Here is a 25,459-nt window from a genome sequence, read left to right as displayed (position 1 = left end):
TTCCGGCAATCTTTCTTGTCATGCTGAAGAGTTCATTTGAATAATTCTCGTACGTTATGGTTTCCTTTTCAGGAAAGTCCTCAATCCATCTAGGATGCTCATCTGACAAGGTTCCGTTCAGCTCTTTAGACCAGCTGATGTTTGTGCACGATGATCCATCACCTATTCCGATTTTCACACCAGGAGATGAATCATACAAGGAGGCATTCCTGTCAGGCGCGCCAGCCGAGTCTCAATATGTCTCGGTGAGTCCTTTGCACTGCCTTCCAATTTACCTGCGTGCGAACCAAAAAAACCCCCAGTTTCATGAGGTTACATGTGCTAAAATCATTCTTCATAGACGGGCTAGGTAATTCTGCAAAATCATGTTGGGGTGTGTGTGCTGTGGTCTCATAGAAATCAGGGAGGGGGGGGTGGAGGGGATAGTACCGCAGGTGGCAGCTGGGGTAAGTACATATACACGAAGTCCCGGCCCTGAGGTCTTGCTAATGCAACGTCCATGCATCTGCAGTACTCCGGGAAGGAGAAACTCCATCTCGAATCGTCCATTGACCACCATGTGCGAAGGCTGCAGCAGCTTATAGAACACAAATATCTCTCTTCTCCCTCGGGGGCATACCGTCCCTTGAATTTCGCCCGCGCTTCGAGTCACTTCACATTTGATGTGATCACTGATATTGCTTTTGGCCAGCCAGCGTGCTACCTCGAAGTGGATGAGGATGTATATGACTTTATCTCGAACGTGGCGTCCCTATTTCCAGTGATGTGCTTGACTGCGGTGGTCCCGTCGCTTGTCAAGTTGATTGAAATCAGCCGGATCAACAAGCTCCTGGCGCCTTCCTAAAGCGACAAAATCGGAATAGGTAAGATCATGGGGTAAGTTATGGCAGACCCACTCTACATCCCTCTACATCCTGGGCCATACTATGCAGACAACACATATCTAACGCTAAAGTAGGATCGCGCGTTCGGCGGTCGAGGAACGGTTTGTGCCTGGTCAACCTGACCACGGCGATATGCTAGCGGCCTTCAAGCGCCATGGTCTGGACAAAGACCAGGCTGAGTCTGAAGTGATGCTCCAAATGTGTGCCCAAACCTACCGACAAGAGTTATGCAGAGACTAAGAAAATTGTACTTTGCAGCCTTGCGGGAGCGGACACCACTGCGACCGCACTACGAGCAACCATACTCTATATCATTTCGAAGCAGCAGGTGTTGCGCAGGATTTTGGCCGAATTTGGTGAACATGGAATCGAGAACCCGGGAACACCATCTGATACTGAAATGGAGATTTTGTCCTCTGAAAAGCTTCAACACCTGAGTTACTTGTATGCGTGTATTAGGGAAGAGGTCTTCGACCGAGACCCCCTGCCACCGGGTACCTCCAGAAAGAAGTGCCTCCGGAAGGAGAAACGCTCCCGGACGGACGATTGATTCCCGGAGGCACGGGCAGAGCCTACCGCGCCTGCGAGGTAATGCGATCGCGAGACGCATTTGGGGAGGACGCCAATGTTTTTCGGCCGGAAAGGTGGTTGGAGTCCACGCCGCCGCAACTACGGTTGATGGATCGACACTGGGATCTGGGGTTTTCGGCGGGCAAATGGAGATGCTTGGGTAAGGACGTTGCGCTTCTCGAGATTCAAAAGGTCCTTGTTGAGGTGAGCTTCTTTGTTCTGTTGAAGGCTTGTATCTTGTTGACCAATCCCTGTAGTTCCTTCTGAGATATGACATCTCGTCCGTGGATCCAATGCTGCCAATGAAGAGCTCCAATAACAGCCTATTTCTGGATCGTGATTTTGATATTCTGATTGATCGAAGGGACTAGGGACAGGGCTGGGTATTCATACCATTCATTGAATCCTTTCTTTTTAACTGGAAGCTTGGAGATTAGGCTTAATCTCTACATAGGGTCTTCGATGCTGGGTATACCAGTCAGGCAAAACCCTATACCAATCGTAGGTCAATGTTTCGGCGTAGTGGTCTTCAGAGGTTATGAGCCCGGAGCCCGAGAGGTCATGAGTTTGATTCTCGCCCTGAGAAAGCCGAATGCCTCTAGAGAAAAGCCTATCGGTAGTTATAGAGAGTTGTCCTAGAGTATTATGTAAATTCCAAGAGCCAGAGCCAAGATGCCAGTGTCAAGTGCCAGTTAGTCAGAGCCGGGGTGTGTTGGGTGTATCAGTCAGCCTGAGCCCTATACCAATTGTTGGTCAACGGTTTGACATAGCAGTCTTGGGATTCCATAAAGATGTTCATACAAGCTTCCGGATATCCAGACCAGAGATATTACTAGAATGAGAGCTTTGCGGAGCTATACATATTATATATCTGCGTAGTAGGATTCCATTTGATTTGAGACTCAAGTGATATTTTGTACTCCCTATGGAGTAGATATATATATTTATTTTCAATACAGAAGCAGATCATTCACCGGGTAAACTCGCCGGTAACGATATAGACAGGGATTAGTGAATCTAGAAATGCTGGAGGAGGCAAATGCCTAGGTAGTTAACCACGTCCAGATGATAACCAATAACCAGTGCTGTATTATTAGCTTAGATGCATTGGCTTATGCCAAGAGTCTCGGACACCACGTTAACTGCAACTGTTGCCGCGGGGACGTAACGTCTCCATCTTCCTTCGCGAAGGCATGCCTCATCTCCATTATTTGCATTCGGCTGAGCATGGAAACCACTGTCTTGCGCATCCGTAAGCGACGGAGGGAATTTACGGTGAGTGTGATGCTCCGGGATGGTCATTGTGGAGCTGCCCTGATTCCCAGAGCAGGGTTGCTGGCGCTGTCGTGAGCGGAAGGTGAAGTGCGACGAGGGATCCCCTTGCTCGGCATGCAAGAGACTGGGATTCGAATGCGATGGCTCCAGTACGCGTCTTGTCTGGATTAATGGCAACAAGCCCTACCGATCGACCGGACGGAGGTATATGCACGGTGGTATGTAGCTGCTGGCCCGCCGGATTATCCAAAAGAGCCGACTGACGGGCTGATAAAATCTAGAGCTCACCTGGGCAAACTATGCCGCTCTCGACTCTGACGTGGTCGATCTCTTGATCGCACAATTGGATGATGACAGGGCGAGCGAGACACCCTGGCCTCTGGGGATAGAGCATAATCCCTTCTCTGTCTTTCCTGCTGCGGCCTCACGATCGCTAGTGTCCAATATGAACCAGGCCCTGGTGTGCAATAGTATCAAAACGCCTCAGCCTAGTGACGAGGAGAAGCTCCTCTTTCACCACTATGTCGACTATGTGGCATCCATCATGATGCCATTCGAGCATCCGTGCAATCCTTGGAAACGGCACTACCCTGCCGTCTCACTGCAGTACTCCGGGTCCGGGGAGAAAGCTTTGTACCATGCGATTCTGGCCCATGCAGCATTTAACTTTGCCCATCTGGGGAGCGACAGGCAGAAGATGATGCGGCTGGCCACATTAAACTACAACACGGCAATCAAATACGTGAATGACTCTCTGCGAGTGTCTGGCAGGGAGTCTGGTAGCACGCTGGCAGCCATTATGACGCTGATGATGGCCGAGGTAAGAAGTTACTTGACCCCTCGTTTATAACAGCGAAGCTGAAGTGCTCTGAGGTCTACAGTGGCAATTCTAGCAAGTGGAAGCATCATCTCCAAGGGGCATGGGCTTTTCTCCTCGAATCAAATGGCAAAGAGCCATGGAAAGAATCGGAGTTTGCGTGTTTTTCCACCCAGAGTCTACTAATTGTGAAGATCATCGGGGCTACCTGCCTGATAGATAGCCAGAGCACCACTCTACTCCTACCACCCAGCGATGAAACAGCAGCGACAGCGGTAGCGACCCGTAGGGAAGCTGGACCGGTCGTCTCCCCCTCCATGAGTTCGGACCTAGCGTGCGGCTCGCTCATCTCCTCAACGCCTCAGTTTGGATTCACCATCGGTGCCCAGCGACTCCTTCTCGAGTGCATTTCCACTATCACGACCGTCAGCCAACAGATGCGATCAGACGCCTCCGCCAGAACGTGCCTAACTGCCGACCGGACCGTCTCCCAAGTACTCGCCTGTCTGGATCTTCTCCAGGCGGAAGCCCTCGATAATACTCTCGGGGACATCGAGATCGAACGGGTTCTCGAGGGTAGTCCACAGACCTCGAAACCCAATATCCAGGAACTAGCACGATACCAGCTCAACGCGTTCATCTTCGCAACCTACATCTACCTATACCGAGCCCTCCTGGATGTGCCACCCAAGCGCGTCGCAGTGTACGTATCGCTGACATTCGATAATATAGCCGCCTTTTCCGCGCAGAGTCGTGGGAATTTCTCGTTATGGCCGGCATTCATCGCGGCGGTAGAAGCCTACACAGCGGAGGATATGGAGTCATCACGCCTGTGGCTGAAGCAGTCGACGCATTTCGGGCTAGGGAACCGGCTTGCAGTCAAGTCGATCATCGAGGAGGTATGGCAGAGACGGGATGCTTTGCGCGCGGAGAAGGGGATGGACCCGGGGCTCGCCGCGGTGGATTGGCGAGACGTGATCAGAGATTTAGGGACGGATATTTTGTTGGTCTGAATTCATTGCTCTATCTTCTTGCATTGTTTCTATCTTATATAGTTGATTCCGTTCCTTGCTCCTTCTAATGTTTGATTAAGTTAACTCGTGGCTAGAATATATATACATACAAGAAGATGTGTGGTCTTGTTCCCAACAAGCCATGCTGGTACTACTCTCATAAACCACTGAAAAGCACCGAATCGTACAATGAAATACAAGGAGGTAACTTGAAAGCCATATGAACATCGCCCAACTCATATCCCATGCCCATGAGGAGCCTTCCCACAGCACCGTCCAGGGTGGCTCAGGCCGACGCGGCACGAGATGTTTACATTGTTTGCAGTCTACCGACCCAAACAGAAGGGCAACTTCGTCCACGCCATCCTTCGACACCCCCTCTGCGAAGTCCAGTCAACCGTATTTCGAGCCAGGATCACCGGGTGAGTAACTCTCGCAAGGCAAAAACAAACAACGCAGTCGGACGAACGCACAGGTCGGTGCTGTGGGTAAGACCCGGACAACGCGTGGACGATGCTGGCGCGGGTTCAAAAGAAACCTGGAAACTTGGTAAACACCGTCCGACTAAGGATGGCCCGATGCCTTGTTGGAGTCGGGAGGACAAGAGGGATGGCTGGCTATGCAGGCTTAGCTGATCTTGTGGACACGGGCACGGCACACCATTCGAGACCGCGAGGCGTTTCTCGCACGGCGTTCTTCAACGGTGTTGCAATCACCGCAGGTGTTGTGGATCATCCTGTTGCATAAGACCGGTCATTGGGCATTGTGGTCCCCTGACATGATGAGGATAAGGTATGCGTGTTCTCGCTAATTGTTTACCCATTCTAGCAAGCTCCGACAACCTAGCCGTGCGTGTCCCAGTTGAAGAGATTGTCCATCGCAGGCAGCTGCATGGATGGCGACATACCAGGGAAACCCTGGGTAGAGCCATCGAAGGCGTCCGTCGGGGCTAGGATACTGGTGCTCCATGACGCGGCGGAGGGAGAAACGTCCGCTCCTATAACGCGTGTACCAGGATTAGGAGCTGCGCCAACGGCGCCATAGTCGATCAGTGTGCGAAAGGCGTCAGCCGAGGCACGGTCAAGGTCTACCGTGATGTGGGATGGGTCGAGGAGGGAAGAAAGGAGATGCGATTGGGAGTGAAATTCGCGGAGGCGGGTGGCCTAAAACAGTCAGTAACACCACGGACCACCGGGAAATAGACGGAACAGACCATGTTTGCCGCATGCGACCAGAGGCGACCCATTCCTTCCAGAAGCTCTAGCGCTCGATGCACATAATGGAGGGCAGTGGCCGCGCAAGGGTCTGTTGGCCCGGGGGGCTCCACATGGCAGGCGAGAGACTGGATGCCCGCCGCGACAACGATGCAATAAGGGTAGAACGAGGATTCAATGAGACAACCCGACTCGATTGCATTGTGTAGCAGGTCCAGCAACTGTTTAGAATGGTCATACCCTGCGTGTAGGGCGCGCGCCGGAAAGCTGTGGGGGATTTTGGATCCGAACGGCTTGAGTCGCAGGTGGACGATGAATGGGTGGTTGAGCAAACAGTGACAAAGGTGGAACATGGTGTGCGCGAAGATGAAGTGGCCCATCTGCTGCGGATTAGCCGGATCGCCATCGTGGCCGGCGGCTTCGGCGATGGAAGTCGTTCCCAACTTCGAGTAGGATTCTAGCAGCAACAGCGACGAGTTGATGGCGGAGAACTCGGACTTGGTATCCCAGGGAGGAACCTTATCGGCGCTCCATTGGCGATGGACATATCGCGTGCACCGCCCAAAGATGGATGCCATGAGGATGACCAGCGCAAAGGGACTGGGGCTGTCGGCCAAGCTCGAGTCCCAGCACGACAATTGGGACAGTGTCTGGGTCTTTTTCCCCATTCCCGCTTGGAAGGTTTGTTCGTCGCAGGGCAGCTGGACATGGCAGTCTTCGTCGTGGATCGCCAACGGTCGAGATTGCCACCCGGAGATGAGTTTATCCACCAAGTACGCAGACCAGAACGTCCGTCGTCGTTCCTCCTGTTCCGTGAAGGATATCGATGGATGATCGGGTTCGGTCATGAGGCGCAGGTCCTGGGAGATGCGGGCGGCAATTCCTATCTTGAGCCAACCGGAGCGAGCGCGGCCGGCTGGGCGTTGGAGTCAGACCGAGGGTAGGGGTATGAAGGCGCGCGCGGACATACCGGTGTAGTCAATAACGGCCAGCATGTTCACCGTCTGTACCACCGCGATATCCAGGTTGTTCTCCACCGTCAAATGGTCCGTCAGCACCGAGAGCCACGACTCTCGCGCATACGTGTCGACGGCCTCATGGGTCTTGCCCGCGTAGAAATCGTGGGCCGAGAATCGGACGGCGGAGGCGAGTACAGCAAGGACTAGACATCGGGGCAACTCGTGGTTTTTCAATTTCTCGCGGAAGGACGATTCTTGGAAGTACGAATACGGCTGATTGTGAACATGGATGAAGTAGGTATCGATGACCGATCGCATGACGGGGGAAGGAGGGAACGAGCTGGAAGATGGATGGAGCATCAGTTCCCGATCTCGATGGCCGCGCACCATGCTTCATGACAGGTGGTTCACGTACAAAGGATCCTTGCAGAATGTCGTGGACTGGGGAGGAGTAGCTTGCAGCGAACTGCGCCGCCCCGTCGAGGGTAGTATATGGGTGTCGTCGAAGTCTGTCTGGGAGGGTGCGGGCCTAGAGACGAGTCGATGAGGGTCAGTCCCTATCGGAAGGTCGGAGAATGATGGAAGATTAACCATTGCTGCTGCACCGGTTGGCCACTCAGCTCCGCCAGACGAGACTCAATCATCGAGATTCTCTGCAGGAGACCGCCCTGGCACGGACCGTGAGCATCTGACTGATACGGGAGTCGGAGAAGACCAACATCATCAGATATGGTGGACATGGGCGGCGGAGGGGGGTTGTTGTCGGTGGTCGTGACGGTTGCCGAATAGGGCTCGTAAACACAGCGCTGTCGGTTGCGGCGACAGTGGAAGCACACCGGTTTTTCCCCGGAGCATTTAGTTTTTCTGCGACTATTGATACAAGAAGGAAACAAGAAGAAGAGCGACGATCAGCACAAAAAAACACCGATTCCGGGCACCCAGACATACCGGCAACTGGCGCAGGCCTGTCGGATGCGCTTGGTGATGCCGTGGTGGAATGAATCCGGATTCATAGTGAGCGGTCGGGGATGAAGCCTCTCGGACTTTTAGGAGGGGTCGACGTAACGGTGGGCCATGGATTGATTGTTACCGATGACCTCTAATTGGGACTCAATATGGGGAAGCGACGGTAAAGGGAGGAAAAAAGAAGCGGTGGAGGACGAAGGACAGGGAAAGAGGCAGCAGCGCAAAATGAGGAGAAGCGGGGAGAGAGAATGGACCCAACGAAAAACATTGAATGGATTCTGTGGGGGAAGAAGGCTAGGTCAACCTGGGTAATCTTATTATTCAGGTTTGAGTCTAACTGGGTTATTATCTACTTGTATGGCTTGTGACGGTTAACTATTGCCAGGAGTGGAGCACCGAAGTCAATTGAAACCACGTCGATTCGCCCGTCAACGAGTCAAGTGGAGTCGGTCCCTGGACTCGCCTCCTCGGCTGCGAGATTCTCCCTTCACCATCACTTGGAGGGGGAAGTTATAATTTCGCCTTGGCTTGCGACCGCTGTAACGCATATGCATCCCAGTCTACCGGGCGTTTCGCCTGGAATTCTTTCACCCCGTGCGACCCGTCCGCTTCGGGTCGCATCATGGCATCAAACAAGCCCTTGATGCCCTGTGCTTGTTCGTCGGTGCCCGCGTGCGCCCAGCCCAGCTGCACGAGTTCCTTGGACATTCGAGAGGCGTCAGGAGACGCCATCTTGAGCCGCCCCAGCCACTGCTCTAGGCGAACCTCGAGCTTCTCAGGACTCTCTGCGACGTCGGCGATCACACCCAAGGCCTTCAACTCCGCCACGGGTACCGGACGGGCGGAGAGCATGGCCTGACGGGCGAACGCGACGCCCCACTCGCGAATGATATACTTGGAGATTGTGGCCGCGCAGAGGCCCAACTTGACCTCGCTCAGCGTGATGGTGGCGGGTTGAGCGGCCAACCGGATATCACAGGCGAACGCCAGACCCGCGCCGCCGCCGAATGTAGGTCCGTTGATACAGGCGATGGTCACCTTGGGACATTGGTCGATGGTTTCGAAGAGGGTCGTCAGTCGTTCGAACTGTGCGTCGCGCGCCGAGGAGCCCTGGGCAACCGGGGTGCTGCCCTTGGCCAGGTCCATGCCCGTGCAGAAGAACTTCCCGCGGGCGCAGATGATGATACGCGAAATGGTGGGGTCGCGACCTGCTGCCGAGATCTCGGTGGTGAGGTCCAAGATCATGGACTCGGTGAGGGCGTTGCCGTTGCGAGGCCGATTCAGGATGATTTTGAGATTGACTCCGGAGCGGTGGAGGAGCAGACCTTCGGTTTCGCGAACCAGAGCCCATGGCAACGTGGAGCGGTCCCGAGCCTGTTTGGGTTGTTTCCTGGTGGCCAGGTTATGTTTGGCTGCCAAAGCAGCCCCAGCGCGACTGGAATTCTCCTTCGACAATACTTTGGAAATCCACGTGCCCGTCTCTGCCAGCTTCGTGAGATCTACCCCGGTGTCGACCCCGGATTGCTGGAACATGTAGACCAGGTCTTCCGTCGCCACGTTGCCTTTGGCGCCAGGGGCGAACGGGCAGCCTCCGAGGCCACCAACGCTGCTGTCAAATACGCGCAAGCCCAACTGGTAGGCAGCCCAGACGTTGGCCACAGCGCCTCCATACGTGTCGTGGAAGTGACCGGCCAGCTTGTCCAGAGGCACCCCATGGCTCACAAGATATTCTAGAAGAGTGCGCACATTCTCTGGAACACCAACACCCAAGGTATCACCTAGACTGACTTCGTAGCAACCCATATCGAGCAGTGCCTTGACCGCGTGAAGAACGGAGGAGGGGGAGGTCGGACCATCGTAGGGATCGGCGAATATACACGAAACGTATCTAGAGAGTCAGTCCATCGGCACACTACGGCAAAGTAAATTTTGGAAAGAAAACAAGAATACAACAGAGAGGGTCTAATGGCCATACCCCCGAACCTCGATGCCGCTCGCACGAGCCATGGAGGCCACTTGCTTAGCACGGTCGATTCCAACGTTCACCGAACAGTTGATATTCGCCTTACTAAAGCCTTCGGTGGCACTGACGAAGACCGCGACTTCCCGCACCCCATGCTGCTGGGCAATCTCAAGGCCTTTCACATTAGGGACAAGAACCGGAAGGCGCAGGCCTCGATCGTCCAGAAGTTGTCGGACGGCGGCATTCTGGAGCACCTGGCGACAGTCTGCAAGCTGGGGAATGACCCGGGGAGACACCACCGACGTCAACTCGATCGTCTGTAGCCCAGTCTCTCGCAATCGACGGATCAACTCTAGCTTAGCAGTGGTCGGAATCGGCTGACGAATATTCTGGAGCCCATCGCGAGGACCAACCTCAACGATTCGGACGGGCGAAGGCGGATGCATCATGGAAGGAACTGAGAATGTGGGGACTGGAAGGGTCTGGGCGGCATGGTATCCAGTTCTCTTGTATGTCATACGCGCGCTTCTCCGTTAACCGATGAAGGGGAAAGTTGCGGGGAAACGGACCGCCGTCTTATTCTCGTGGTGATCGTGAGGATTGGATCCACCGTCGATCTATTCCGTCACGGGTTAGGCGTCCGACAGCCGGACCGATGAATGTACTTGTGACATCCAAGCATGTGCATCCTATCAATGGTCCATTTGGGATATTTGAATAACACGAGAATGGTGACGATAATTCTGAAAACGCCAAGGTATATGGATTGATTTGTTCAATTGGGATCTCTAATCGAAGGATACGCCAAAGAAAGAGGCGGCTACAGCTTGGCGCCCTGCTCACTACGGACAACGCGGTTCCCAATATCGCGAAGCAAGTGCTTCTGATGCTTCCCACTCCCTGTCTTAGGGAAATCTTCCCCCACCAGCGGGTCGCCGAGCCAAAATACATGTTGAGGAGTCTTGTGGCGACCGAGCATGTCGCGAACCCACTGTTGCACCTCCGGAGTGGTTAATCGGGGCTGTCCTGGAATGGCGCGGAGGAAACAGCCGACGACCTCGCCATATCGGCTGTTGCGAATGCCCACCACGCTGGCCTCAGTAATAGCGGTATGAGCGACCAGGCGTTCCTCGATTTCTCGGGGGAATATATTTTCACCGCCTGTATTAGGTTAGTTCGTGCACGGAGTTCGCGGGCGACAGAGGGAGCAAAAGCTTACCTCGGATGATGATGTCTTTAATCCGGCCCGTGATGAGCGCGAATCCCTCATCGTCAATCATGGCCTCGTCTCCGGTGAACATCCATAACCGTCCATCCGCATCCCTCTTCATCACCTCTTCCGTCTTGGTCGGGTTCTTCCAGTACCCTTTCTGCAAGGCATACCCGCTAGTACACAGCTCGCCGCGATGACCTCGGGGCAGTGTCTCTCCCTTCCGGTTAATGACCTTGGCCGCCGTGTGCGGCATGGGACGTCCGACGGTGGTGGTTCGCTTCTCGTCCGAGTCATCCATGTCCGAGATGAACGTCACCGGGCTGGTCTCCGTCATGCCGTAAGCGATCAACATCTTGTCGACGCCCATCTTCGCGCGCAGCTCGTTCATGAGAGCCTGCGAGACAGACGACCCGCTGGCCAGTCCCGTGCGCAGACGGCGCGGTTTTTGCCCGGTTTTGGCCATGATCTCCAGCTCGGCGACGAACATGGTCGGCACCCCGAGGAGAACCGTAGCATCGAAGTCAACCACGGTATCGACCACGCTAGGGGCATGAAAACTGTCGGATGCGAACACGATGGCACTGCCGTGGCAGAAGGAGGCCAGGAAACCCATGACCAGGCCAAAGCAGTGGAAGAGGGGTGGAGGACAGCAGATGATATCATCAGGCGTCAAATGCATGGCGCGTCCCACAAACCGGGCATTGTTAACAATGTTACTGAGTCGCTGTTAGTCTCATCCCTAACGGAGGGGGTTGTAAGGGGAAACACACTTATGGGTGAGCATGGCCGCCTTGGGAGATCCCGTAGTTCCTATCGATCAGCGAAAGTTAGTTGGATGTCGAGGAATTTCGGCGAGGGACCCTTGCCTGAGGTGAACTGCAGATTCAGGACGTCTTCTGGGCTCACGGCATTTTGTGCATGCTCTAGAAGGCTGTCATCTCTAGGAGTGCCACGAGATAATAAGGTGTTGTAATTCTCGATATTTACACCCACCCTGTCAGTTTGCTGAGACCCAAAGCACACCACACGTTGAAGACTTGGGAGTATCGGGTTGAGTTGTTCTTTGCCCCGGAGCAGGGCGATATGGTCGCCCAGACTGCGGGTGCCAATATGCGAGGCGATAAACACTAGTTTGCATGCTACCTCTAATTAAAATGAGCATTTCTAACCCGTCGGAGAGGGATACTAACAAGATTGACCGACAGCATTCCCCAGCTCCTTGGGCGTGTATGTGTTATTCAACACCACAACGGGACATCCAATGCGCGCGGCACCAAGGAACGCCTCGACATATTCATGGCGATTACCTCCCATCACACCAACGCAATCACCATGGCGAAGGCCGACTCGCAACAGTGCTGCAGCAACTACTTTACTTTGATCGCACAGTTGACGATATGAGAAACGGGCATTTTGCCATGGAACAATGACAGCTGGTCGGTCGCTGAAGCGCGCCCCTTGGTCGTCAATCAGGCGCCCTAGACTCGTATTCCACAGCGCAGGCTGCTGAGGGCCATGGATTAAGGACGATTTTGAGGCCATGATTGAGGGCTGGAGGAAAAAGATTGGTAGGATAAAAACAGTGCACCAGGCAGAATTGGTCAATGGGGGAGAATCGAGAACCCACACAGTAGGATAGAATTTGAAAAAGAAAAGCTATAGTATGTCGTGCTGCGACTCTCATAGATCAACTAGACGCCCTGGACCATTTATCCGCCCGACGCTGGCTGGTGCAGGGTGGGGTCCATGGGGTTTCCGGGGTCGGTCCGACATGCGGATGCATAACAACCTCCGTTGGTGACGTTGGGGAGACACCGTATTTACTATCCTCGTTGACCGTCAATTAGCAACCAACACACAACATGGCCAGCGAGTCTTTATTTCCCGTCTCCAGCTCCAAGCTTGATCTGCGCGGACAGCAATTCCGCCAGAATGAAACCGCATGGGCGCCGGTGCTGGAGCGATTCGAAGCAGCTTTGGGGGAGGTCGCCGCCGAGGGCACCGACCACTCTATGCGGAGACACCAGTCGAGAGGCCAGCTCTTAGGTATGGAATTTTATAGTCGGTCGCGTGACCAAAGTGGTAACACTGCGTATAGCCAGGGATCGCATCTCGCTGCTCTTGGATCCCGACTCACCGTTCCTCGAACTGTGCGCGTTCGCGGGATACAAAAACCCCGACTCGAACGCGTGCGGCAATCTAATTGCTGGGATCGGGGCAGTCAGGTATGCTAGCCGTCAACTATTCCTGTGGATTGTTGGGACTGATGTCTATTCAGTGGTCGACCATGTCTTCTCATGTCGCATATCCCTACTCAAAGTGGTGGGGCTTGGAACGAAATGACGGTGTTGAAAGTCAACCGTATGATGGAGGTGGCTTTCGAAAACGATCTGCCTTTGGTCTCTCTGGTCCAATCGGTATAGTTTCGCTGACTGACGTCTAGGAAATGATATGCTAACCTACCATCTAGGCTGGGGTGTTCCTCCCCCAACAGTTCAGAGTCTTCCACAAGGGAGGCATGCTGTTCCGCGATCTCGCCGTCCGGACAGCACACGGCAAGCCGTCGTGCGCCATCGTCTTTGGATCATCCACGGCCGGTGGGGCATACCACCCCGCGCTGTCGGACTACACCATCTTTGTGGAGAACCAGGCGCAAGCCTTTCTCGGAGGGCCCCCCCTGGTTAAAATGGCCACGGGGGAGGTGATTGGGGCGGAGGAACTAGGCGGTGCGAAGGTCCATGCGACAACGACCGGCCTGGCGGACCAGATTGCCAGTGACGAGTACGTTCCTTTTCTTTATTGATCTTGTGCTTTGTTTCGCGCCTTTCGCAGTGATAGAGGCTAATGAGCCAAGATTCGATGCAATTCGCAAAGCCCGCGAGTGGGTCGCATCCCTTCACGTACGAAAAGTGTCGGTCCCGACGCAAATCCACCCCGTGGAGCCTCGCTACCCAGTGGAGGATCTGCTGTCGCTGGTAAACCCGGACATCCGCAAGCCATTCGACATGCACGAGGTCCTCCTGCGGATTGTGGATGACTCCCGCCTATCCGTGTTTAAGCCCAAATATGGTACCAACATGATCACCGCATGGGCCCATATCCTAGGTAAGACGGCACTCCCCAATCAACCGGGACTAGGGACTGACACAAGGTCAGGTTTTCCGGTGGGCATCGTTGCCAATCAACTATCCGTCATCAATCCCACTGAAGCGGTCAAAACGGCCCAGTTCATCCGGATGTGCAACCAGCAGTAAGCCCGTCTTCTCCTGCGAGCCCACCTATCGTTACTGAAGGGTCATTCTAGGAATACCCCAATCGTTTTCCTTCACAACGTAACCGGGTTCATGGTCGGAGCCAAAGCCGAACATGCCGGTATCATCAAGATGGGGGCGCAGTTGGTCTCCGCCGTCAGTTGTTCCACCGTCCCTCACATCTCCATCATTTTGGGGGCTTCGTACGGCGCCGGGAACTACGCCATGTGCGGACGGTCCTACAAACCCCGTTTTATCTTCACCTGGCCAACCGGCCGGTGCAGTGTGATGGGTCCCGACCAGCTCTCTGGAGTGATGGAGACGGTGCAGCGATCGAGCGCCAAGTCCAAGGGTGAGGTACTGTCGCCAGAGAAGCTGGGCAAGCGGGTGCAGTCTTTCCGAGACAGTGCGCAGCGGGATGGGGAGTGCTACTCGACGAGCTCAATGCTGATCGACGATGGGGTCATCGACCCAAGAGATACGCGGGATGTGTTGGGACTGTGCTTGGAGGTGGTCGGGTTGCCTGGCGTCAGTGGGACGTCGACGCATAATCTGCTGGCCAGGATGTAGAGGAACTATGTGATACTACGAGGACGTTCTTGATAATTCATAGCTGAGAGTGAACTTCGTGTTACCAATATAGACAATTTCGATGACTGTACTTGTCTTTTAGCGTATTCGTATGCGGCGCATGGCCATGATACCACCGACTTGGAGTGAGCCCGGCCATTCCTAATCGGGCGCTATGTATGACTTAACCATAAAGATACCCTAGATCATTTTCGCTTGTCGGATAGAATATACCGTCCTCTGAATCCGTAAGTCGGATAGCCTCACAACCCCATGGGGGATATCCGCAGCTCCACCTGGCGGACCGATCGCCGGACTACGGTCCGATGCGGAGCGGGCGCGAACGGATTAGATCGTGACGACGCATTACTTAGTCCGGGCCTCACAGATGAGGTAACCCAACCAGTACTGGGGTTATTTACGTGCCGTCTGAGCTCACACCCGAATCCGCCACAGGCAGACACACCTCCGACACCAACATCAAAATGTCGGGCATGCAAGTACCAGATGCCTCCACCGTGCGGAGCCCGCTGTTCGTCGCACCCCCGCCATTGAACCGCGACGGTCGACCCGTCATTCAAAAATTGTTGATCGCGAACCGCGGCGAAATCGCCTGTCGCATTATCCAGACGTGCCGCAAACTGCAAATCACGTCGGTAGCCATCTACGTGGACGAGTGAGTTTCCCTGGGCCGTTGCCTTAACTTCGTTACGTGTACTAATCGAACCGCGCAGGGACGCTCTCTCCCGCCACGTGCAGGAAGCAGACGAATCCATCAACCTCGGCAGCATCGACCGCAGTAGACGGAACCCCTTTCTGGATGTTGACCTGTTGGTCAAGACGGCCGTGGCCGCAGGCGCCCACGCCGTCCACCCGGGGTACGGGTTCCTGAGTGAGAACGCCGACTTCGCCCAGCGCGTGCACGAGGCGGGTTTGATTTTTGTTGGGCCTAGCCCTAGCGCCATGTCGACGCTGGGCGACAAACGCGCGGCCAAGGACTACTTGAGCGCGCATGCGCCCGAAGTGCCCCTGATTCCCGGGTATGCAGGATCCAGCCAGGAGGTAGGCGACCTGGAGAAGGCCGCGACGGAGATCGGGTTGCCTGTGATGTTGAAGGCGTCGGCAGGAGGTGGTGGAAAGGGCATGCGTATCATCCGGGAGGCGCATCAATTGCGAGCAGAGCTACAGCGAGCGCAGTCAGAGGCACAGCGGTCGTTTGGTTCCGCCGACTGCATCCTAGAGAAGTACATCGAGCGCAGCAAACATGTCGAGATCCAAATTTTGGGAGACTCGCACGGGGAGGTGGTCTCATTTCTTGACCGCGATTGTTCCGTGCAGCGACGACACCAGAAGGTCATCGAGGAGACGCCGTGTCCCTTCCTGGACGATGACACGCGGCAGAAGATGTCCGCGGTGGCCGTCACGATTGCCAAGGAGATCGGGTATGCAAATGCCGGCACCGTGGAGTTCATCTTTGATGTGCAAACGGGCAAGTTCTACTTTTTGGAAGTCAACGCCCGTTTGCAGGTAGAGCACCCGATCACGGAGGAAGTCACCGGGGTGGACCTGGTGGCGCTGCAGCTGTACGTGGCCGCCGGGGGTCGCTTGGCTGCGCTGTCGGCCGTCCAGACCGTCACTCAATGGGGCCATGCCATCGAATGTCGTCTCTGCGCAGAGGATCCCCGGCGAGATTACTTCCCCGAGCACGGCCAGATCTACCTGTGGCAGCCGGCACCAGGGATGCTGGGCCCGGGTCGCGACATTCGCTACGAGACCGCCGTCGGGACGGGATCCTCTGTGTCTATCTATTTCGACTCGATGATTGCCAAGATCGTGGTCTGGGCACCGACGCGGGCGATGGCAATTGAGAAGATGACCCGCGTGCTGGCCCAGACGGCCTGCGTGGGCGTGAAGACGAACCAATTTCTCCTACAGCGGTCTCTACTGCACCCGGCCTTCCACAATCCCGGGTACACGACGTCGTTCTTGCCGACGTACCAGGACGAACTGCTGCAGGCACCCACCATTGGAGGACCAGACTTGAAGATTCTCTCTGCGCTGCCAAGCGTGGTATTTCGCCATCTGGCCACGTCCAACGCGCTGCGCGCACGTCAGCGGCCTTTCCAGAATGTCCGGCGTCAGTTCCGAAACCAGCACCATGACTCAGTAAACAAGCATTGTGACGTCGTGAGCGCCGTGGAGTGGCCGTATCAACTCCCTGACGGGGAAACCTCTCTGCAATCTCTGGTCTGGCTGTGGAAGGCCCAAGCAACCAGAGATCCGGCTGGGGGAGACGAGATATACTCCTTTCCCCCCCCGACGGGCAGTCAGCCCGCAGACAAGGAGAGATCGGCTGCAGGTGAGGTCTCGGCGCGGTACAACGCCATTAGTGAAACGCTCCGATCGGGGGCCGCAACCACTACGACACCCTACCGGGTGCATGTGAACTCGTGGATCGCGGATGACAGAAGCCCACACGCGTGGTTGACGGCCAGCGTCGAGGTGTCGATCAACGGGTCGAAGCAGCGGGCGCAAATTGCCATCCCATCCGTCCGGCCCGACGGTCTCGGACTCCGACTAGATACGACGCAGAGCATCTTCTGTCATTTCCCAGCGGTTGGCACGCATATGGAGTTCCGTCGGGACAGCGTGTTGTCCTGGGTAGAGAGCATTCGGTCAGTGGCCGCCGCGCAGGACGGATCGCAGCTGAAGACGGTGGCGGCCCCAATGCCTTGCAAGGTTCTGTCAATTTTGAAGAAGGTTGGAGAGCCTGTGAAGTCAGGAGAGAATGTGATGGTCATTGAGAGTATGAAGATGGAGGTGGCCATCACGGTCAGTGCGGATGGGACATTCCAGACGACGTGGAGGGAGGGCGACGCGGTCGAGGAGGGCAAGATACTGTGCTCTGTTGATTAATTTAAAGCTAGAAGGTTTCATTGAACTTATTATTCGGTTTGACATTGATTGTTCTTCTGTACATTTTGTCTAGTCTAGTGAATGTTCGATCCGAGTGATAGGAGTAGTTTCTTCACTTGTGTACACTGTCGGGATAGTCCTTGTAGGGCTACGTCTAGGTTGCAAATGTCACGACGTGGAAGTCTCATGGCAGTAGTCATCAAATTTGTGTATAAAAAATCCAATATGACATGTCTCCTTAAAGTTTACTTTGGTCCATCTTCTTCATCGCCCTAATCTCCTGGTTGACCGACAGCTCCGACAGGATCTCCTCACTGCCACCTCCCACCACCATCACTCGCACATCGCGGCTGACCTGTTCGATGCGGGCTCCCCGACCATTCTTCGAGTATCCCAACCCGCCCAAAACCTGTTGCGCCTCGCGGTTGACCAGCTCCAGCGTTCGGCCGGCCTGGACCTTGAGGTTGGCGAACAAACCGCCCATGGCGGCATCCGTGCCCTTCTTGCGAGCCACCTCGGACATGTAAATCAGCTGCTCCATCCAAGCATAGGTCGAGTCCAGCCCCCGGGCCATGGTGCTGAATTTGGATCGGATGACTTGATTCTCGATGAGCTTCTTCCCGAACGTCTCGCGAGTGATGGCGTGGATGTACGCGTCTTCCAGGCAGACACGGGCCATGCGGAGCGAGGTGCAGGCCAGCCACATGCGCTCGTGGTTAAAGTCTGCGGATGTCAGTCACCGGTCCAACGCTGTTTGGCAAAAGACCTACTGCTCATGATGATTGGGAAACCTCGGTTCTCCTGTCCTAGGAGGTTGATGACGGGAACCTCCACGTCGTCAAACTCGATGTACGTCGACCCTATCCGCGTCCGCATCAGCCATTGTCCTCTTTGATAACTTCATGAAACATACCACTGGCATGAACACCCGAATTGTCAATCTTGCGACGCGTCACCCCCTTGGACGTGAGCGGGATGACCAGAGCCGACACGCCCTGGACGCCCTGCCCCCCCGTCCGGACCGCAGCGGTGCAGTAATCCGCAAAGATGCCGTTTGTAATCCACTTCTTCGCGCCGTTCACCACATACACATCGCCCTTTCGCGTCGCGGTGGTCGTAATTCCTGCAACATCGGAGCCAGCTGTCCTCGGTCAGCACGTATTCCTCTTCCCTGGCGACAGAGGACACTCACCGTCCGGCTCCGTGACGCCCAAACAGAACCTATGATTGCCACGCAGCATATCTGGCAGGAAGCGACGCTTCTGCTCCGCGTTTCCAAAGTTAATGACGGGCGGTCCGCCAATGGAGTTTCCACATCCCAGCGCCCAGATGATGCCCAGATATCCGCAGCGAGCCAGCTCATCGATGACGATCAGATCGTGGAAGCCATCCCATTCACGCGGGTCGATATCGCCGGGGAGGCGCTGGCCCTGGAGATAGTCGGCGGCGAGGGGAAACGATGCGACGGCCGTGTATCCGAGATCGGCATGGCGTCGGTGAACCTATTGCGACCGGGGAGGCATTCGTCAGACAGGAGATGTACTTCGTGGATGGCTGGGGGAGACGTACCTCGGCTGGGACCTCGCCCTGTTTCTCCCACTCGTCACAGAAAGGCAGGATGTGAGTATCGACGTACGCGCGAGCCTCGCGCTGGAGCCGACGGTGAGAGTCGTTGTAATAGGGGCTGTACTGGCGGGTGAGCCACACCGGATCGGCGAAGGGAACGGCGGAGTATGAAGTCATGGTATGTGTTATGTACTTGGAAGAATTCAGAGAATGGCGGTCGATTCCTGGCTTATTTCCTAACCGATGACGCCTTATCTATATGAGGCGTGAACGGGCATCGGTCCGATGCATCTCCAAGACTTGCAGTGACTCGTGTGGGGATCGCGCCTGATCCTGACGCTGTGTTGTTCGTCAATCGGACAACCTTGCTTGCAGCCCCCAGCTGATGATTATGCCCCAGACATCGTTCGTCCATGGAAATTTTATCTACACTGTCTCATATCCCATTTCCTGCTCTTTTCGTGGTATTTCTTTCAATCCCCATACTTGACACCAGTTTACCCCAGGGCATTGTTGTCTTCTCCGCGGATCGGACCGCTCGGACCGCATCACAGGCTTCATCAACACCCAGAAGGGAAATGATGGTCCCAACCCCAGATAACGGACGCTGGTTTCAATTGAAGAAAATCCCTGCTACAACACACGTCATCAACAGAAGATCGAGACATCCCTGAAATAATTTCTATATAGTCGCACACGTGGATAAATCACACAATATGCCACGCCAACCCAGGTGCTCGGACAGTGTGAAACAACAAGCAACAAACGAATAACAGCAAACACGACAAGGCGATGAAGAGTCTACACCCGCTCGACTCGTACCTCCTCGCGCACACGGATGCCATCACTAGGATAGTGCTCTTGCCCGGGGAGGATCTGGCCGCCGCTGCGGTCGTCCGGGGCGATATGTGACACCGTCGTCCCATCGCGCACGGTAGTGAAGAGCGACGCATCGGGTATGATGGCACGCATGCGAAACCGCGACGAATGGTCTGACTCGCTGTGTTTGATATACCGTCGGTCGGAACTCTCCGGACGCGACCCGTGGACGATGGCGCGATACAGAGGACGGATAGTCGGCACTCCAACACAGATCAGGGTGACTGCCAGTTCCACGGCAGACCAGATAATAAGACCAACCGTGTCCTCTGGATGAGATGATCGTTAGATCGGTATTCATGACCGGTTGGTTCCCTTTGGGTGTCTTACCGGTGTAATTGGCGCTGCCGAGGCCGCTCAGGTCGATGGTTCTGATAATGCCGCAGACGCAGGCACTGGGACAGTTATTACCTGGGAGAAATGAGGCAAGAGAAGTGATTATATGGGAAGAAAAGACAATAAGACACAGAGAAAGGCAACAAGAAAAAAAGAGGGTAAAAAAGAGGGAAAGGGTAAAAAAAAAAGAAAAACATACATAAACCCCAAACTCAAGCTACAGGCGATGGAAATCTTCTCCGCGAACTTCATGTTCAGTTTCCAAACAAAGATCCACGGAAGCAGGGCAAAATAGAAATCCACCGCTGCACACCAGCCTGCAGGACATGTCAGCGTCGCACTATTTCCCGACTGGAATCCAATCTAGACGGACTCACTTCCAAGCAGGATGGAGAATGGCGTGATGGCGACGACGAGGCGACCCTGGACGCGAGGGTCGTAGGTGGCCTTAATCGGGGTCTTCTGCGCCCAGAGAAGAATGGCCGTCAAAACGGAGATGAGGGCCAGACTGACCATGGAGATCCAGATGGAGATGCGGTGCCACTGCTTGACAACAATGCGGAGCAGAAAGATGCCTAATGAGATTTTGGCAATGGCCATGCCCAGTACCGCAAACGTCTGTCCAACAATCTCGTTGTAGACAGCCTTGACCGCCTCGTCCACCGGCAGGGAGTCCATGGGCTGACCGAAGCCGTGATGACCCGCAATCGTGACGAAGATGGTGTACAGAAAGAGGAAGACCTAGAGCGTGGTCAGCTCTCCCTCGAGGAGACGAATTTTCAGCAGTGGAAGACACACCCATGCCAACGTGAAGACATGATCGTCCAGGCCGATGGCCTTATTCACGTATATCCTGGTATAAAGCCGAAGTGGAACCATAACAAACGAGAGGAAGGCCATCACCCACATCACTGTCACCGCCCGAACTCCTTTTCCCTCCAGCATTTTGAGACAGGATCGCCAGGGGACGGTGCTGCAGTAAGAAAGCCTGTGCACTAGAACCAACCGCGACGGAGATACGGAATAGAAATAGCGAGATCATGGTGGTGATGCCTTTCCACACCCCCCATATGTAACTGAAGGGACTCCCCGGTCCCTGTGAGCTGTCAGAAATCAAATATGTCCAGGTGCGAGCCAGGATAATCCTGATCAAAGAGAAAGGTCCTAGCTAGCGGTCCGTCCTTAATCGCCCCCTCTGGACCCAGTATAACCTCGTCGACTACGGCATCGGAGGGATACAGGGAGGTGTTAAGTGACACTCTGTTGGGTCGGACTTTGGCGACTTGATGGACCCACCATACCCTAGCAGTGGCGCTCGTACGGAGCATTGGACCCTGGGACGTGTTGTTTTCATGTTGCTAAGAATTCCCCGCCCGCGGACACTAGCACAGACGTAGTGGACCGGATCCAACGGTATCATGGCCGTGCACTCGACAGGTCAACTGTCAACTTTCAACGGCAGGACGTAGACCCACACCTGGCGGAGGGGAAGGATTGCACACACTTCCGGTCCGCGCTATGGGTTTTACTGCCAGAGAATTACCGGGCTTCATTGGATTCGTGACAGGGGCCCAGTTTAGTGGCCTAGTGGCTAGACGAATGGCACCACGACCGTACTTTGGCACCTCTGTGGTTGCACGCCAAGCACCACAAAACATGCCGCGAACCAAGACATTGTGCCGCGACAATGGACCCCCCCATCGGAGAGACCACAGACCCGGTGATTCGTCGAGTGGTAGTCGCGGTTAGGGAGAAGGGGGGTCATCTGGGTATGGTCGTCTATTTATGATGACAAGGTGGTCAGTATTTTGTCTGAGTTCATCTGAGAAAACCGTTGAATCTGAGGAAGTACCCAGACATCTACCGTCGTACCATGACTCCAATGGATTTTTTCATCGCTTCAGAGTGGCCCATTCGAGTCCGAGATGGGGCCTCTCTGCTCCTCTGGGCGTCTCTAGCAGCCCTGCCCTTGTGGTATTTGACGACCTATCTCTTTTCCCCCCTGCGCCGATTCCCCGGCCCATTTCTCGCAGGTAAGCCAAGTGAAACCAATGGGGTGGGGAGTCTGGTGGATTCCGGTTGGAGATAGGGACGTTGCACTGACGAGATTGCAATAGGGTTAACGAATCTCTGGCGAATGCATCACGCACGGCAGGGAAATTACCACCTTGTTATTCGGAAGATGCATCAAAAGTACGGGCCTGTGGTGCGCATTGCGCCCAACGTGCTGGACCTGGATTATCCCGAGTTGATCAAAACCATCTATAACGTCAAGGCCGACTACCTTAAAGTGAACCCCCTCGTCCCGTACGTGGATGGCCCTTAATTAACCTGGAACAGACCGAATTCTACCATGGAAGTAGCGCCATGAGCAATGGCAAGATCATCTACAATTTGTTCAGTGAATGTCAGCCGAGGGTGCATGCGCGACAGAAGCGGCCCATCTCCAAGCACTATTCCATGACGGGGGTGCTCCCATTGGAGCCCCATATCGACGAGATGATACAGTACCTCTGTCAAAGACTTGAGGAGAACTTTGTCGACGAATCCAGCGCCACCAGTGCATGTGCTTTGGATGAGTGGATTGCATACTGTAAGTTGGCACTCTCATGATCAATCCAGTGGCGTCTTGTTGGCTGACGCCACCCAGATACCTGGGACGTGGTAGGTAAATCTACCTTCAGCCAGCCCATCGGATACTTGCAACATGGTTGTGATTTTGACGGGACCCTGGGCATCGCCGATGCCGCGATGAAATACTTCACGCTGGTCGCACAACTCCCGATACTGGACCATCTGCTGGACAAAAACCCCATCTATCGGATCGGGCCTCCCAGCTTCGGTAACATCACCAATATCTCGATCCAGCATCTCACCGACCGGCTCCAGGGCAAGGACAGCCACTACCATGATCCCAGTCAGCCCGACTTTTTGGACAAATTTATTGAAGCCAAGGAGAAGTTCCCCGACGTCGTAGACGACATGCAGATCATCTCCTACCTCATGATTAACATGATCGCCGGAGCGGACACGACGGGCGCCGTCCTCAACGCAGCCCTATACTTCTCCCTGAAGCACCCCCAAGTTTTGACACGCCTGCGTGCCGAGATCGCCCCTCACACCGCGTCAGATGCACCCGTCGTGTCCTACAAAACATCCAAGGAGTATCCTTACCTGAACGCCGTCATCCGCGAGGCCATGCGATGCCACCCCCCAGTCGGGATGAACCTGGAGCGATACGTTCCGCACGGCGGGCTGACCCTCCCCAACGAGCAGTACGTCCCCGCCGGATCAGTGGTTGGACTCAACCCGTACATCGTCAGTCACAACGAGTCTGTCTGGGGCGCCGACGTGGACACGTTCCGCCCGGAGAGGTGGCTTCGGGATGAGGCGCGCGAGACTGAAGAAGAGTTCCTCGCGCGTCTGCGTACCATGAACAATGCCGATTTGACCTTTGGTGGGGGCAGTCGCGTTTGTATCGGGAAGCATTTCGGGTTACTGGAGGTGTACAAAGTGATGGCGACTCTGGTGGCTCGTTATGATATCAGCCTGGTCCATCCTGATAGGGAGTGGAAGGTACATAATGAGTTTTTTGTTCGGCAGAGTGGGATCGAGGTAAAGCTGGCTCGTCGGAATTAGAATGGTTTTGGATGCAGTGTGGCTCTTGCCGTTTGTGGCACCTGTTGGTGGCTTAATTGTTCATACTGCACATGGGCACTCGTTTAGATCTCGATACAAACCTCATGAGTATATATATAATGGCTTTTTGTCGGCCACTCAAAGCCCTATCTATGAAGAAATGCCAGTGAGCGATGAAGTCGCACACGGCACCATTGCCCATGAGGTGGGCTAGTCTCTTGCTCAAGCAACGATTATGATATATCCTTGTTATAGTAGCTCTCTTTAGCCCCTTCGAGAAAAAAACCGAGAGTCTGCCATGTGTGAAACGACTGTCGAATTGATGTAGTTTTATGAGGTAACATTAAAGCGCGGTTACTTCCTGAAACTGAACTCTGAACGGAGTGGACTAGAATATATGTAACTTACCATCTCGTATTTCTACCAAGTGCAAAAACGCGAGCCGGAAGTACCAATTATACCAAATGGTGTTCTACAAATATCACAAAGAGAATTGTTTCAAAACCTGGCTACATATTTGGATATCCAGGCCTATTGCTCTCCAAATGGTGGTTTGGTCGAATCGTCAAAATAAGATAAGCTAACAAATGGTAGCAGCTTGCTCCAAGTATATGCATAGCTTAGAAATAAAGTTACTTCCGAACTTCCAAATGCCAAGATATATTTCGCGCACACCTGCTTGGATTCTGCACTGGTTTCGCTCGATCCATAGTTTTGATCAGTAACAATATCACTCCCGAGCAATCAACCTAGAAGGCCTCCCCATTTCATTGTTTCCATCACTTGGAGTCTGTGTGTTGGCCTGTAAAGTTGCATAGCCATGGCTGCGTGCCCAGCGTACGGCCATGGGTGTGGCTGTCGCGTCGCATGTTCCTTTGCCATTACTGAGCAGTCCAATGAAACGCGCATGTAGCGAGGTTTGAGGGTCTTGGCCCGTTCCTGGCTGAAACCTGTCCCACAAACACGTCTATCCGTTGGTTGTCCTCCATTTGTGGACTGTCTCGAGAAAACGGCGGAAATAACGGGATGCAGGTACCCCTGGCCCCGAGAGGAACATTCGATGCGAGCCCGACTAGGAGAGATACCCTCTATTCATCACTATGATCAATACAGTACTGCGGCGGTAAGCTATCGGCCCGAGGAGCAGTATCTGTATCAAGTGAATCTGGCGTGAGGCGGGTGAACTGCTTTTTGTTCTTGGGCTGAAAGAGGGTCCGATAGGCCTTGGAGCTGAGCAACCCGCGATGGATCGACACCGTTGTCGCTCTACTACGATATGATAGGGCATGTTCCTGGAAATATTCGTAGCCTGAGTGGGCCAAGAGTCGGACGGAGTAGCCAAGCTGGTGTCACCAACCAAGCCTCGGGACAGGATACGTCAGTATGTAAGTGGGCTGGCTGATACAACAATCGCAGAGAGTTTTAGGT

At 54.5% G+C, this 25,459-nt stretch overlaps 9 protein-coding genes across 9 annotated transcripts; 4 read left to right on the top strand and 5 right to left on the bottom strand.

The window, feature by feature from the left end:
• Positions 1-871: 871 nt before the first annotated feature.
• On the top strand, positions 872-1,434 carry BDW47DRAFT_129255 (uncharacterized protein; the record flags this gene model as incomplete). The annotated part of the gene is made up of 3 exons (XM_024816969.1): positions 872-876; positions 959-1,084; positions 1,143-1,434. The coding sequence occupies 3 exons, from the start codon at positions 872-874 to the stop codon at positions 1,432-1,434; spliced, it is 423 nt and encodes a 140-aa protein (XP_024668268.1).
• Positions 1,435-2,625: 1,191 nt separating this feature from the next.
• On the top strand, positions 2,626-4,651 carry BDW47DRAFT_79947 (Zn(II)2Cys6 transcription factor). The gene is made up of 4 exons (XM_024819883.1): positions 2,626-2,729; positions 2,785-2,947; positions 3,011-3,549; positions 3,603-4,651. The coding sequence occupies exons 1-4, from the start codon at positions 2,682-2,684 to the stop codon at positions 4,557-4,559; spliced, it is 1,707 nt and encodes a 568-aa protein (XP_024668267.1). The 5' UTR covers positions 2,626-2,681; the 3' UTR covers positions 4,560-4,651.
• Positions 4,652-4,682: 31 nt separating this feature from the next.
• BDW47DRAFT_112615 (Zn(II)2Cys6 transcription factor) lies at positions 4,683-7,925 on the bottom strand. The gene is made up of 6 exons (XM_024814203.1): positions 7,681-7,925; positions 7,324-7,602; positions 7,148-7,261; positions 6,744-7,072; positions 5,773-6,689; positions 4,683-5,722 (listed from the first exon to the last, which is right to left on the bottom strand). The coding sequence occupies exons 1-6, from the start codon at positions 7,743-7,745 to the stop codon at positions 5,402-5,404; spliced, it is 2,025 nt and encodes a 674-aa protein (XP_024668266.1). The 5' UTR covers positions 7,746-7,925; the 3' UTR covers positions 4,683-5,401.
• A 283-nt stretch (positions 7,926-8,208) lies between these two features.
• On the bottom strand, positions 8,209-10,110 carry BDW47DRAFT_120544 (aldolase; the record flags this gene model as incomplete). Its single annotated transcript, XM_024815502.1, has 2 exons — positions 8,209-9,586; positions 9,674-10,110. 2 exons carry the CDS (start codon positions 10,108-10,110, stop codon positions 8,209-8,211), a joined length of 1,815 nt encoding a protein of 604 aa, XP_024668265.1.
• Positions 10,111-10,481: 371 nt separating this feature from the next.
• On the bottom strand, positions 10,482-12,416 carry BDW47DRAFT_134460 (acetyl-CoA synthetase-like protein; the record flags this gene model as incomplete). The annotated part of the gene is made up of 5 exons (XM_024818091.1): positions 10,482-10,822; positions 10,881-11,590; positions 11,645-11,684; positions 11,741-12,013; positions 12,065-12,416. The coding sequence occupies 5 exons, from the start codon at positions 12,414-12,416 to the stop codon at positions 10,482-10,484; spliced, it is 1,716 nt and encodes a 571-aa protein (XP_024668264.1).
• Positions 12,417-12,736: 320 nt separating this feature from the next.
• On the top strand, positions 12,737-17,611 carry BDW47DRAFT_134459 (carboxyl transferase domain-containing protein; the record flags this gene model as incomplete). The annotated part of the gene is made up of 9 exons (XM_024818089.1): positions 12,737-12,920; positions 12,973-13,099; positions 13,153-13,291; positions 13,345-13,655; positions 13,729-13,979; positions 14,031-14,124; positions 14,179-14,691; positions 15,222-15,371; positions 15,430-17,611. The coding sequence occupies 9 exons, from the start codon at positions 12,737-12,739 to the stop codon at positions 17,609-17,611; spliced, it is 3,951 nt and encodes a 1,316-aa protein (XP_024668263.1).
• Positions 17,612-17,849: 238 nt separating this feature from the next.
• Positions 17,850-19,354, bottom strand: BDW47DRAFT_134458 (acyl-CoA dehydrogenase family protein; the record flags this gene model as incomplete). Its single annotated transcript, XM_024818088.1, has 5 exons — positions 17,850-18,334; positions 18,382-18,471; positions 18,525-18,752; positions 18,804-19,113; positions 19,181-19,354. The coding sequence occupies 5 exons, from the start codon at positions 19,352-19,354 to the stop codon at positions 17,850-17,852; spliced, it is 1,287 nt and encodes a 428-aa protein (XP_024668262.1).
• A 624-nt stretch (positions 19,355-19,978) lies between these two features.
• On the bottom strand, positions 19,979-21,583 carry BDW47DRAFT_134456 (uncharacterized protein; the record flags this gene model as incomplete). Its single annotated transcript, XM_024818087.1, has 5 exons — positions 21,191-21,583; positions 20,770-21,133; positions 20,592-20,709; positions 20,387-20,451; positions 19,979-20,325 (listed from the first exon to the last, which is right to left on the bottom strand). The coding sequence occupies exons 1-5, from the start codon at positions 21,335-21,337 to the stop codon at positions 19,979-19,981; spliced, it is 1,041 nt and encodes a 346-aa protein (XP_024668261.1). The 5' UTR covers positions 21,338-21,583.
• A 650-nt stretch (positions 21,584-22,233) lies between these two features.
• On the top strand, positions 22,234-24,343 carry BDW47DRAFT_112605 (cytochrome P450). Its single transcript, XM_024814202.1, has 5 exons — positions 22,234-22,425; positions 22,510-22,682; positions 22,733-22,985; positions 23,043-24,074; positions 24,135-24,343. Exons 1-4 carry the CDS (start codon positions 22,266-22,268, stop codon positions 24,029-24,031), a joined length of 1,575 nt encoding a protein of 524 aa, XP_024668260.1. The 5' UTR covers positions 22,234-22,265; the 3' UTR covers positions 24,032-24,074; positions 24,135-24,343.
• The last annotated feature ends 1,116 nt before the right edge of the window (positions 24,344-25,459 follow it).

Source organism: Aspergillus candidus (assembly GCF_002847045.1).
Source record: "Aspergillus candidus strain CBS 102.13 unplaced genomic scaffold BDW47scaffold_67, whole genome shotgun sequence".
Lineage (NCBI taxonomy): Eukaryota > Fungi > Ascomycota > Eurotiomycetes > Eurotiales > Aspergillaceae > Aspergillus > Aspergillus candidus.
The sequence above is the reverse complement of the archived record's forward strand: the minus strand, read 5'-3'. Positions and strand labels throughout refer to the sequence as shown.